General features: G+C 34.4%; 1 protein-coding gene across 1 annotated transcript in view; it reads left to right on the top strand.

The window, feature by feature from the left end:
- Nucleotides 1–13100, top strand: part of NDUFS4 (NADH dehydrogenase (ubiquinone) Fe-S protein 4, 18kDa (NADH-coenzyme Q reductase)) — a 127751-nt gene that overhangs the window by 39747 nt on the left and 74904 nt on the right. Inside the window, exon 2 of the mRNA XM_011999534.1 lies at nt 2076–2154. Coding sequence (XP_011854924.1) covers nt 2076–2154 — 79 coding nt within the window. The remainder of the gene's footprint in view (nt 1–2075; nt 2155–13100) is intronic.

Below are 13100 nucleotides of genomic sequence, written 5' to 3'. Positions count from 1 at the left end.
TATACCTATCCTTAAAGTAAAGTAAAATATGGTTTTATAAATTAAGAACTTTACTTTGGATTACAACTAATATATACTAAGATTTTCTTAAACAATTATGACATAATTGTTGTAAGTTAAATCCCCTTTGCAGTAAAAAATTGCACAAAATGGGTATAGAGTTTTAATCTACCTAATAATTTGTACTGTTTTCATCTAACAAGTGGCTTCATTTGAGAAAATATAGTGTAGCTTTTCACGGTTTTAGTTACCCACGGTCAACTGTGGTCCAAAAATATGCAGTGGAAAATTCCCAAAACAATTCATGAATTTAATATTTGCTCCATTCTGAGTAGTGTGATGAAATCTCATGCCATCCAACTCTGTCTCACCCAGGATGTGAATCGTCCCTTTATCTAGTTTATCCAGGTTGTATAGGATACCTGCCTGTGTTAGTCGAAACTTAGTAGCCATTTTGGTGATAAGACTGACTGTCTCAGTATTGCAGTGCTTGTTTTCAAGTAATCTTTATTTTACTTAATTGATCTGTTTTATTATTAGTTATTGTTAATTTCTTATTGCCTGATTTGTAAATTAAGCTTTATCATAGGTGCGTATGTATTTAAAAAACAGTATATGTAGGGTTCAGTTCTATCAACAGTTTTAGGCATCCACTGGGCGTCTTAAAATGTATCCTGCAAGGATGAGGGGGAACTCCTTACTGTATTTAGAAACTGTGATGACATTTTCTGATATTTCAGGTTCTCATGAGTTCTCTTATCATTACCCAGTGTTTTTCTTGTAATATGTGGATTTTAAAGTATTTAAATTTTTTATTGCCATGTTATTGACCTTAATGATTCCCAAAATAAAATAGATATTAAGAGGTGCTTAATTATACTTTAATACAACTACCAGGACATATATTTTAACTTTGTGTAAATCATCTAAAGTTATTTCCATGTTAATACATTTTGTGTAGGTGTATTTCTGAGTGGGGCATTTACAATGATAAAGAATTACAGAATACCTTAAATTTGGGAAATAATTGACACATTTTAAAGTAGATTCATAAAGCAGTAAAGCCTCTTGTATTATGTTATCTTTAAATTATAACTAAGAAGGTTTTCTATATGACTGTGTACACATTATCAAAAGTTGAACTTATAGCACAAAAAGTTCAACTATTTGTGTCAATTATTTTTGTCAATTATTGGTTATTATGTTGCATTAAAACTATGATAGTGAATATATTGTATTAAAAAAAAGAAAGTACCAAATCTATATATTTGGGGTGGAAATTTGAGCCATAGTTGTATATACTTACTTTTTTGCAAGAGAAATCTGTATCAGATAGCCTAATAGTTTGGAAAACTCTTTAAGATGCTAAAATGCCACAGCACCGTCAGGGATAGGTATGACATTCAGTAATATAAACAACAATGTGTACATGAAACGTCCGTTAATGTTAAGTAATTGGAGTGACAGTGGGAAAATGCTAATGTAAAGGGGCTAGATTCTCTGTCCATTTTACTTCTAACCTAATATTTTCATTTTAACCAGTTTTATTTCTCCCATTTTGTGAATGGGCTACAGAACTAAACTAATAACATTAGTTAAAATAATTATACAAATCATTCCCATGTAAAGTACTTTTGGTGTGAAATTAGAGTGAAGAAACTTTTTATTATGATTGGGATTTTTTTCTTTTCATTTCTGATGCCATCCATTTAAGAATCAGTGTTCCAGAACAATTGGTATAGCTTTGCATGTTTCTGGCTGGTCGTGACAAATCAGCCACTGTACACTCATAGACAGCAGTACAGTAGTTGTCACTGGTGGCCTTTCTGTGACAGAGAGCCTGAAGACTGACATAAAGCGCAGCCTGTTGTGAACTGTCAAGTGAGTCTGCCAAAAACTCAGCAGACAGAACTAATTGCAGAGAAAAAGGACTTTTGTGCCCTCTTCTCTTTCTTTCCTTTCCTTTTTTTTTTTAAATAAGACAGATATTGTTAAAGTAGCTTGTTTATGTAAGATTTGTCTGTCTCTCCTCTCATTGCCTGGATCCTTTCTTAACTTAAAGTCTTGCACTGCAGGTCATTGAGCACTTCCACATGGAGATTGGCACAGGACCAGACTCAAGACACACAACTCATAACAGTTGATGAAAAATTGGTAAGAATTTTCTACTACACACTGCTATGGTTCTGCCTTCAGGGTTATTTTTGTACTATAGATATTCAGTATGGTGTTCCAAGTTTTCAGGAAAGTGGTTTGAATTTGAATTTCTAGATTATACCTAAATTTTAAGAAGAAATATTTGTCATCAAAAGATAATTTATATTAAGCATTATATACAAAAATAAAATCATATGCAAATATTAATATATTAAAATTATGAAAGGCTTTCATTTTTGTGGTGTTTATAACTAGCAGTTAGAACATTCACTACTTTTTGTAATGAATGTTTTGCTTTTTATTTTCTCAGTTGCACTCCTATTTAAGTTGTGAGATACTTGCTAGTACTATCTAAAACTAAGTATATTAGGTTTTCCTGGAAGCATACAATATTTATTGTCACTGTATGTATATATGTGTATATGTATACACACACACACATTTTATTTCTTCATATGTATGAGAGATTACAACTAGCAAGACTAACAACAAATGAGTAATAATCTTTTGTAAATCAGTAACAAACAGAATTTTGGCAGCCATCACTTATAAAATTTTTTAGAGTGTGGTCTGTTACTTTACATGCAACTTAATATTTATGCTTCAATAGCATACATTTTGTAATGTTTCCAAAACTTCTGATAGAATTGAGTAATTGTATATGTATGCTTTTCATTTTATATCTGTTTTATCATTATCAGATGTATAGGTGTGTTTCTTAGCTACCCCTTTTATTATTGTACAGTATTTTATCACTCAACTTTGAGCCTATAAACATAATCTAAGTAATAGGTCACACTTAAATTTCTATTTGTACCATTAAATATACAGACAAATAAATGTATAAGTAAGTAGAGACAGTTTGGAAAATTCACATCTTATGCTGACTGATTTTATTTTAAAATTATCTCTTAGGTCTACCTATTGACATTGTCATCATCCTGATCTAGGTTACATCATCTTTCACCTAGATTTCTACAGTGGTCTCTTACCTGATCTCCCTAGACTCTTTAATCCTAATCTGATTAATTTTCCTTAGGATGGCCAAAATCGTCTTTGAAATGCTGGTATTGTCACCCTCTTTGCGTCCTTTGGTGCTTTCCATTGCCTTTAGACTAAACATTAAAATCCTAACATGGCCTTTGACATCTTGCATGATTTAACTCCTGCCTTCCTCTCTAGGTTTATCTTATACTACTGTGTTTTATATTCTGTGGTCTAGCCACATCAAGCCTGGAACTTGCTATTCTTTTTCCTGCTTCAAGGCATTTGGAGTTCTGTTCACTCTACCTGGATGCTTTTTACTAACCCTGAGGTCTTCTTCCAGTCACCATCTACCTATTCTTTAAATGTTAATCAAACACCAGTTGCTTAGTCAAGTATAAAAGAAATGAGGGGCCGGGCATGGTGGCTCATGCCTGTAATCCCAGCACTTTGGGAGACTGAGGTGGGCGGATCACCAGGTCAGGAGTTCGTGACCAGCCTGACAAACACGGTGATGCCCCGTCTCTACTAAAAATACAAACAGTTAGCTGGGTGTGGTGGCGAGTGCCTGTAATCTCAGCTCCTTAGGAGGCCGAGGCAGGAGAATCGCTTAAACCTGGGAGGCAGAGGTTGCAGTGAGCCGAGATTGCGCCATTGCACTCCAGCCTGGGCGACAAGGGAAACTCCGTCTCAAAAACAAAACAAAACAAAAGAAATGAGGCAGTTATGTGTGTATGAGGTGAGGATGATTTTCACATCCTGTGTATTCATTAATGAGAGCACTATTATTTTAATTTTTCCTACGAGCATCTTTTTTAACTCTCAAGAGGTTGCCTTTTCTATGGTTTTCAAATTTTAGAGTTCACTAATAACCCTTTTAAGTTCTCTTCCTTCTAGTTTGAAGAATGAGTGAGTCAGCCAGTAATACATTGCCCGAAACAGAGTGCTATGAAGTGTATCAGAGAGGTAGACAGACTGGATTGGTTTGGTATTTTTAATTATATATCATTTGGTTGCATACTGTTGAATTTTCTTGCCCTATATAGATTTTCCCCAGCTTTGTTATATCTTTCTTGAAGTATTAGTTGTCCCTCAGTACCTGTAAGGGGATTGGTTCTAGGACTCCCCTCAAGTACTAAAATCAATGGATACTTAAGTCCTGTGTTAGACTGTTCTCATATTGTTATAAAGAAATACCTGAGGCTGGGCGTGGTGGCTCATGCCTGTAATCCCAGCACTTTGGGAGGCCAAGGCGGGCAGATCACTAGGTCAGGAGATCAAGACCATCCTTGCTAACGTGGTGAAACCCCGTCTCTACTAAAAATAAAAAAAAATAAGCCATACATGGTGGTGGGCGCCTGTAGTCCCAGCTACTTGAGAGGCTGAGGCAGGAGAATGGCGTGAACCCGGGAGGCGGAGCTTGCAGTGAGCCGAGATGGCACCACTGCACTCCAGTCTAGGCGACAGAGCGAGACTCTGTCTCAAAAAAATAAAAAAATAAAAAATAAAAGAAAGAAATACCTGAGACTGGGTAATTCATAAAGAAAAGAAGTTTAATTGGTTCATGGTCCTGCAGGCTGTACAAGTATGGCACCAACATTACTTGGCTTCTGAGGCCTTAGGGAGCTTTTACTCATGGTGGAAGGTGAAGCGGGAGCAGGCACATCACATGGCAAAAACATGTGCAAGGGACGGGGTGGTGCCATACACTTTTTTTTCCTCCCCTTTTTTTTTTTTTGAAGCAAAGTCTCACTCTGTCGCCCAGTGCAGCAGTGCAAAGTCGGCTCACTGCCACCTCCGCCTCCAGGTTCAAGTGATTCTTGTGCCTCAGCCTTACCAGTAGCTAGGATAACAGGCACCCACCACCATGCCCAGCTAATTTTTGTATTTTTAGTAGAGACGTTTTCACCCTGGTGACCAGGCTGGTCTCGAACTCCTGACCTCAAGTAATCCACCTGCCTCAGCTTCCCACAGTGCTGGGATTACAGGCGTGAGTCACCGTGCCCGGCTGCCATACACTTTTAAATAACCAGATCCCATAAGAACTCACTATCACGAAGACAGCACTAAGCTATGCATGAAAGATCTGCTTCCATAACCTAATCACCTCCCATCCGTCCCCACTTTCAACATTGAGGATTACATTTCAACATGAGAGTTGGGCAGGGACAAATATGCAAACTATATCAAGTCTCATATCAAATGGCATAGTATTTGCATATAAACTATGCATATTCTCCCATATACTTTAAATCATCTCTAGAAAACTTATAATGCCTAATACAATGTAACTGTTATACTGTACTGTTTAAAGAATAATGACAAGAAAAATGGAGGTATACGTTCAGTACAAATACAACCATACTTTTTGGTTTTTTAATAAAAACTGTAGATCAGGCCAGAATGTCACTGTGGTTCTCCAGCTGAAATCAATTGGTTATTATTTTTGGTACATGACAGACATTTTCTTGAAAATGAACCTGTCACTTCAAGGAAGTGTTGCCCATGATACACTTCAAATGCAGTGTTAGTATTTGAACCCTTGCGCTCATCTCTCACTCCCGGAACAGTCTTTAAATACTAGAAGGATGTCAAGCTCAATCACATCAATGGCAGAATTAAGTTCTATAAGAATTCTAACATTGTGTACTATGCTTAGTGCTAGGTTGATGGGATTTAGCTGCCACAAATCTCAGCATCACAAAATACACCCAGGTAACAAACATGCACATGTACCTCTTGATTCTAAAATTAAAAATTGAAATTATATAAAAAAAGAAAAAAAAGACTGTTCTAGCGGGATTGGTAACAGATGTGATTTTTGATACTGTGTAACGCAATATATTAACGTTTGGAATATCTGTATACCTCTGTGAACCAGTATTTTTCATATGGCCAGTGCCTGATATAAAATCATACATATGGGTAAACATTTCCTTTAAAGTACAAAATAGAACAATGGATTTTTAAGGTAATCAAGTATGAAAATATTAGGGCTATCAAAATTTTGCTCCTTCTTCTAACAACATATCTGTATGATAATGAGTTTCCTTTATATATTGCAATAGAAACAATCCACCAAAACGGTTTGAATGCAAGAACAGATGTTAGAATTCAGCTGTCCTCCATTAAGCTAGATATTAAATTTTCAAACGAGTGCCAAAATGCAAATGAGTGCCACTCTTCTCACTTTTTAGTTTTTGAAAATAGCGTTTTTAAAATTAAAATCTTTATATTATTACATAACTGGCTTATTTTAAATTAATTTTTTTCTTCATTTTAATTTATTATGTGATAGATATCTATGGATATACAGGCATACTTTGAAGATATTGCTGGTTTGGTTCCAGACCACCACAGTTAAACAAATACCACATTAAAGTGAGTCATGAAATTTTGTTTTGGCTTCCCAGTGCGTATAAAAGTTACGTTTCTACCACACTGAGGTCTGCTAAGTGTGCAATAGCATTATGTCTAAAAAATAATGTACATAGCTTAATTTTAAAACATTTTATTGCTCAAAAATGCTAACGATCAGCCGAGCCTTTAGGGAATTGTAATCGTTTGACTGGTGGAAGGTCTTGCGTCCATGTTGATGGCTGCTGACTCTGATCAGGGTGTTGGTTGCTGAAGGTTGGGGTGGCTGTGGTAATTTCTTAAAATAAGACAACAATGAACTCTGACACACTGATTGACTCTTCCTTTCATGAAAAATTTCTCTGTAGTGTGTGACACTGTTTGATAGCATTTTACTCACAGTAAAACTTCTTTCAAAATTGGAGTCAAGCCTCTTAAACCCCACTGCTACTTTATCAGCTAAGTTTATGGAATAATCAATCCTTTGTTGTCATTTCAACAACGTTCACAGTCTTTATCAGGAGTAGATTCTATCTCAAGATACGACTTAGCTCATGCATGAGAAGCAGCTTCTCATTTGTTCCAGTTTAATCATGAGATTGTAGCAACTTAATCATTTCTTTAGGCTCCACCTACCACATCTGCAGTGACTTCCTCCACTGAAGTCTTAGACCCTTCAAAGTCATTCATGAGGGTTGGATTCAACTTCTTTCTTTTTTGTTTTTGTTTTTTGTTTTTGTTTTTCCATATCAAATCAATATTTATTTCAGAACATGCCATGTCAAAATAAAACGAAGAGTCAACCCTTGCCTTTAACAATTATATTGTATTATAAAAGCACTTTACAACTCCATCCCATCTTTAAGTATAAGTTATTGGCATGTGGGTTAATGATTATCTGTAAGCATTTCTCTGTTCAGATCCATAATCCAAGTGCTCTCTGAATATTACAAGGTGACAATAAGTGAGAAGTGAAGGAGGAAGAGGAAAGAAAGGGAAAGGTTCTCCCAGTTTAAGGTTTTGGACTTAATTTCTTTCAAACGCATGCTAATGTTGCTATTTTCATCTCCTATGAATCACAAATGTTCTTAGTGGCATCTTGAATGGTGAATCCTTTCCAGAATGTTTTCAATTTACTTTGTTCAGATCCATCAGAGGAATCACTCTCTATGGCAGCTATAGCCTTATGAAATGTGTTTCCTAAATAGTAAGACTTGAAAGTCAAAATTGCTCCTTAGTCCACGGGCTGCAGAGTGGATGTTGTGTTAGCAAGCATGAAAACGACATCGTTGTACATCTCCATCTTGGGTGACCAGGTGCATGGTCAGTGAGCAGTAATATTTTGAAAATAATCTTCTTTTCTGAGCAGTAGGTATCAACACTGGGCATAAAATATTTAGTAAACCATGCTGTAAACAGCTATATTGCCTTCAGACTTTGTTACTCATTTATAGAGCAGAGGCAGAAGAGATTTAGCATAATTCTTAAGGGCCCTAGGGTTTTCAGAGTGGTCAGTGAGCACTGGAATTGCATTGGCCTCTAAGAGTCAGCCTGTCTTCTGAAGCTTTGAAGCCAGGCATTGACTTCTTTCTTGCTATGAAAGTCTTAACTGGCATCTTTTTCTGATACAAGGCTGTACATTGAAAATCTGTTGTTTAGTATAGCCATCTTCGTCATTTATCTTACCTAGATCTTCTGGATCACTTGCTGTGGCTTCTCCCTCAGCACTTGCTGCTTCACCTTGCACTTTTATGTTATATAGATGGCTTCTTTCCTTAAACCTCCTGAGCCAACCTCTTCTTTCCTCCCCTCTCAGCCTTCATAGAATTGAAGAGACTTAGGGCCTTGCTCTGTATTAGACTTTGAATTAAGGGGATGTTGTAGCTGGTCTGATCTTCTATCCAGACCACTGAAACTTTCTCCAGTTAGCAATAAGGCTGTCTAGCTTTCTTATCATTCATGTGTTCACTGGAATAGCATTTGTAACTTTCCTCAATAACTTTTCCTTTGCATTCGCAGCTTGGCTGTTTGGTGCAAGAGGCCTGGCTTTTGGTCTGTCTAGGTTTTTGACATGCCTTCTTCACCTAGCTTAATCATTTCTAAATTTTTACTTAAAGTGAGAGACAGGAGACTCTTCCTTTCACTTGAACTCTTATTGTTGGGTTATTAACTGGCCTAATTTCAGTATTATTGTCTCAGTGAATAGAGAGACCCAAGGAAAGGGTGAGGTATGAGGAAACGGCTTGTCAGTGGAGGACACACACAACCTTTATTAATTTAGTTTGCTATCTAATATGGACGCAGTTTGTGGCACCCCAAAACAGTTACAATAGTAACATCAAAGATCACTGATCACAGAGCACCGTAACAGATATAATAATGCAAAAGTTTGAAATATTGGAAGAATTGTCAGAATGTGACACAAAGACTTGAAGTGAGCACACACCAGTAGACTTCTCAACAGAGGGTTGCCAGAGTCCTTAAATTTGGAAAAAAAACCAAAAAACAAAAAACAAAAAAAAACCAACAAAGCACCATTAATCTGTGAAGCACAGTAAAGCAAAGTTCATAAAATGAGATATGCCTATATCTTTTAAAAACAAAACCTTGGAGTCCCAGTAGCTTTTAACAGTATAAAGGAATTTCAACATCAAAAAGCTTGCGAATCATTCTCCTAAGTCTTCTCTTTTCTGGGTTAAACATCGCCAGGGCTTTGATTTATTTCAGATGAGTTCCAGTCAGTTAATCATCTTGATTGCCAGTCAGTTTGACTGAATCTCTTTTAAAATGTTTTTACCAGAATTTTTCATACTACAGATGTGGTGGGGGTTATTGCCTTATTCCTTTTAATCATAGCAGTTCTAGTAAGGCAACTTTAAATTTAGGTTGTCATACTTCTTATGTGGATTTCATGGAGAGCTAAAACCTCAGATTCTTTCTTATGTATGCTGTTATCAAGTTGTGTTTCTTTTCATCCATCTTTAGTATGTGATCATCATTTTTAACATATTCACAGAGTCACTCAAAGGACATCTTACCCAATAAAGTTTATTTTATTTTTTTACTGTTACATTTTAGAATTTTCTATACAGTATATAATAAATTACAAGAATTTTCATAGTACTTTGTGGATATCAGTGCTAATATAAATACGAAGAAAAAAAATTTTTTTTTTCTGAACATCAATTGTATATCGACAACATGTATCCTATCTTTCTTTTAGGCATAAAATGTAGAAAGGAAAAGTCTGCCTAGCATTTTGAATCCATTCTTTCATTTTGGAACTATATACAACGTTAACATTGTTGAGTACAAATCTTCAGATAATAAAATTGTGGCAAATCCTGGATTATTGTTAATAAAGAATATGGTATCAGAGTACTTTCTGTGCTTCTAATTAGTCAATTTTAGTTTGTTATGTATAAACTGCTAACTAATCTTTTTACTCTTGAAACTAACAAGAATGTAAATATCAAAAGAGTAGATGACAGCATCTGAAAATAATCCTGTAAGCTTATGTTTAGAAGCACAATGCTTAAAAAAAAAAAAACCAAAAAAAAAAAAAACTTTTTGTGGGCTGTACCATTATTTCCTAATATATGATACTTCCTACAGATACTAAGGAGATCTTATGAATGGTTGTTTGCTTGGCCCTTGGTTTTTGTTGCAGGAGGAGCTGTGCCATGGAGGTTAGGTGAAGAATGTCTTTGCCTTTGTGCTTTATTATAAGGGTAACTTTTTTTTCTTTATGCCTCCCTCCACCTCAGTCTCCTTTCAGGACATTTGATGAATACCCAAGTCCAATGAACATGTTGTCTTTTTTATATTCACTTCAGCTATAGAAAAGAGAGAAGTTAAATTTGCAATGCTCTTTAAAGATTTTAAGTAGGTATTCCCCTAAGAAACAACCAAAATATAAATTAGTCCTACATGGGTATACCTTCAGTTTGCTTTCTAATCATTTTTTAGCCCGTTTTTTACACCCTGATTCCTTGTTTGTGACAATTGCCTTATATGACTGTTTAGTACAGTTAAAATACTACTAAGAAAATAGAAAAATACCCTCCGAAAATATAGGAGTAGTTTCAATTTCTTATTAAAAATGACACAAAATAAGCTTTAATAGTTTAGACAGTAATATATTGTTTTTATGTAAATCATGTTGGCTGCTATCTTTCCTTCATTCTTCGTTTATTTATTCAATAAATACTTACATGTGCCAGGCACTATGCTTCAGTGTTGTATTGACACTTTACATTGTTTTCATTTATATACTGAGTTATTTTGTTTAAAAACTATTAAGCACCACCTGTTTTAACTTTTACAGAGGTAGTATAGTTAGATATGCATCCTCAATTTAAATGTATGTGAAAAAGGAAACTTTTTATTTAGCAATCTGTAAAACTTAAATCTTTCGGAGGTATGTGGAGTGGGGAAGGACATCTATTATTTCAAAACTTTCTTGAGAAATTATAACACAATGCTATTAATGTAAAATCCTAATACTTTGGACATTTTTAACACTCTGATATCTTTATTTAAAAATCAGATGTGCATGTAAAACAAATGTTGTCAGTATTCTGAATGTTGCCAATTGGTTGTATTTTGCTACTTGAAAATTTCTTCCAAATAGCAATTAAACAGCGCTTACACTTTGGTACTTGCTGAGGCTTGTGATAAATAAATTGCTGTTTGATTAATTAGCACGCAGTACTGGTAGCATGCTCAGCCGATGAGGTTTTAATATTGCTGTTTTAGAATATCTGTAAGCAGCAGCAGGTTATTTAATACAATTTTTTTTGTCAATTTGTAATAGTTAAAATTTTTTTTATTACTTTAACTTATTCTAAGAAGTTTGTAAAATTGAATGGTTTTTGCAAGCCTTCGAAAATAAAACAACTACATTTGCTGTACAAGTATTTATTTATGTTGTTTTTTCTTCCTGACATATTAAAGGTTTATAGATTAAAACTTATATAAGTCTGCTAACTTGAATTAAAAATTGATAATTAAGAGGTGACCTACACAAAAAGATAACCCTAAGTTAAAGGCTTGCTTTTGCTTTGACTATTTACTTTTTTTTCCCCCTCTAAGGGGTCAGTTTTCTTTTGGTGAGATTACTTTCTTTTGGTGTATGGCAGTGGTATCTCTGCTAGATTATTGGAAGGAGTAGTGTCTGCAATTGGGGTTATACAGCTTTCTAGCATCTCAAGTGTCTGTTTTGTCTGGACTTTACTCACGCAGCATTCTTGTGCAAAAATTTCAAGGCTTTAGTCTGGAGCTCTGGGTCAAAGGATATGTCTCTTTGAAGGGTAGACAGGAGTTTTTTATGTTTTATTCACTAAGTAGTATTTCATTTTACATCAAAGAATAGCAGCCTTTGAGAACCTACCATGGTGGCAGTTTAGCGTGTGGGTTTTTTTCTTTAGGACTTTCACTAAATATGTATAGTGTTTCTTCAAGTGTTTCATCCTACAAAATACTTATTATTATTCTTTTACTTAGATGAAACTTCTAATATAAAAAGAGAAGAATCATGACTAAAGATAAATGTTTGTTGCAGTAAATTTTGTTTTAAAAGCAAATACAGTTTTTTTGTTTTTTGTTTTTTTTACAATGTATTTCCCTGTGTCAGTTTTTACACTACCCACAAGCTATTGAAAAAAAAAAAAAAGGATGAATAGCCTTTAAGATTGCAGCAATACTGTTGCTTAAAATTCTAAGGAAGAAGTAATGACTAGTGATTTTGGAAGTGTAGATTTCATAGTCAAATGGTCATTCCTTAATTGTTCCTTTTTTAGTACTGTCGTGTGTGTGTAGGAGAGAGTGATTTTGAAAAATACCAGACTCAAGTAATGAAAAACGTTAAGACTTCCTGAAGCTAGAAGGAAAGTTCTTTTTTTTGTACTTTTTGTGTAAGTTAATCAGTAAATAATCATTAAAAAAGTGATTGCTTTACATGTTTGGAAGATTATTACATTGTATTTCATATTTTTAATCTCATGACATATATCTATAAACATGAATTAATATTAAAAGTTTGTTTTTATGTTTATAAATAAAACATGCTCTTAAATAGTTGAAAGTTTATCAAAATAGTTAATCGTTTAAAATGAATGTTTTCTACTTTCCTTGATACGATTTTAAAACCTGTTATATTTAACTATGATGATCATTAAATCAAATCAGTTACTATTTTTCAAATGTAATTATTTCTAAATTCTTTAGATAAGTAAAATTCTGCAGAACTTTGTTGTTTAAAATACATGCTTATTGAAATGTTTTTATGTAGTATCAAGCTATATAAACTTAGATTTACTAAATATCACAAAGAAAATGAATGTTAAGTATTACAGTTTTTATATACAGACAGGAACCATTAAAACTCAGAGAACGATCGTTCTATATTTAAATTGTTTAAGGAACAAAAGATCTTTCCCCTACAGTATTCAGCCATCTCTATTATCTGTGATTCTTCAGCAATTAAAGCAGATTTATTTTCCTCTTTGTTCCTACTTGGAATACTTGAACAATACTGGAGAATTGAACTGACTGAAATGTTGTATCTTTCAAAAGGTTTAAAGTTCTATGTACCAATTAGC

Source organism: Mandrillus leucophaeus, unplaced genomic scaffold (genome assembly GCF_000951045.1).
Source record: "Mandrillus leucophaeus isolate KB7577 unplaced genomic scaffold, Mleu.le_1.0 Scaffold597, whole genome shotgun sequence".
NCBI classification, from domain to species: Eukaryota; Metazoa; Chordata; class Mammalia; order Primates; family Cercopithecidae; genus Mandrillus; species Mandrillus leucophaeus.
This window is presented reverse-complemented; position numbering and strand designations above follow the sequence as displayed.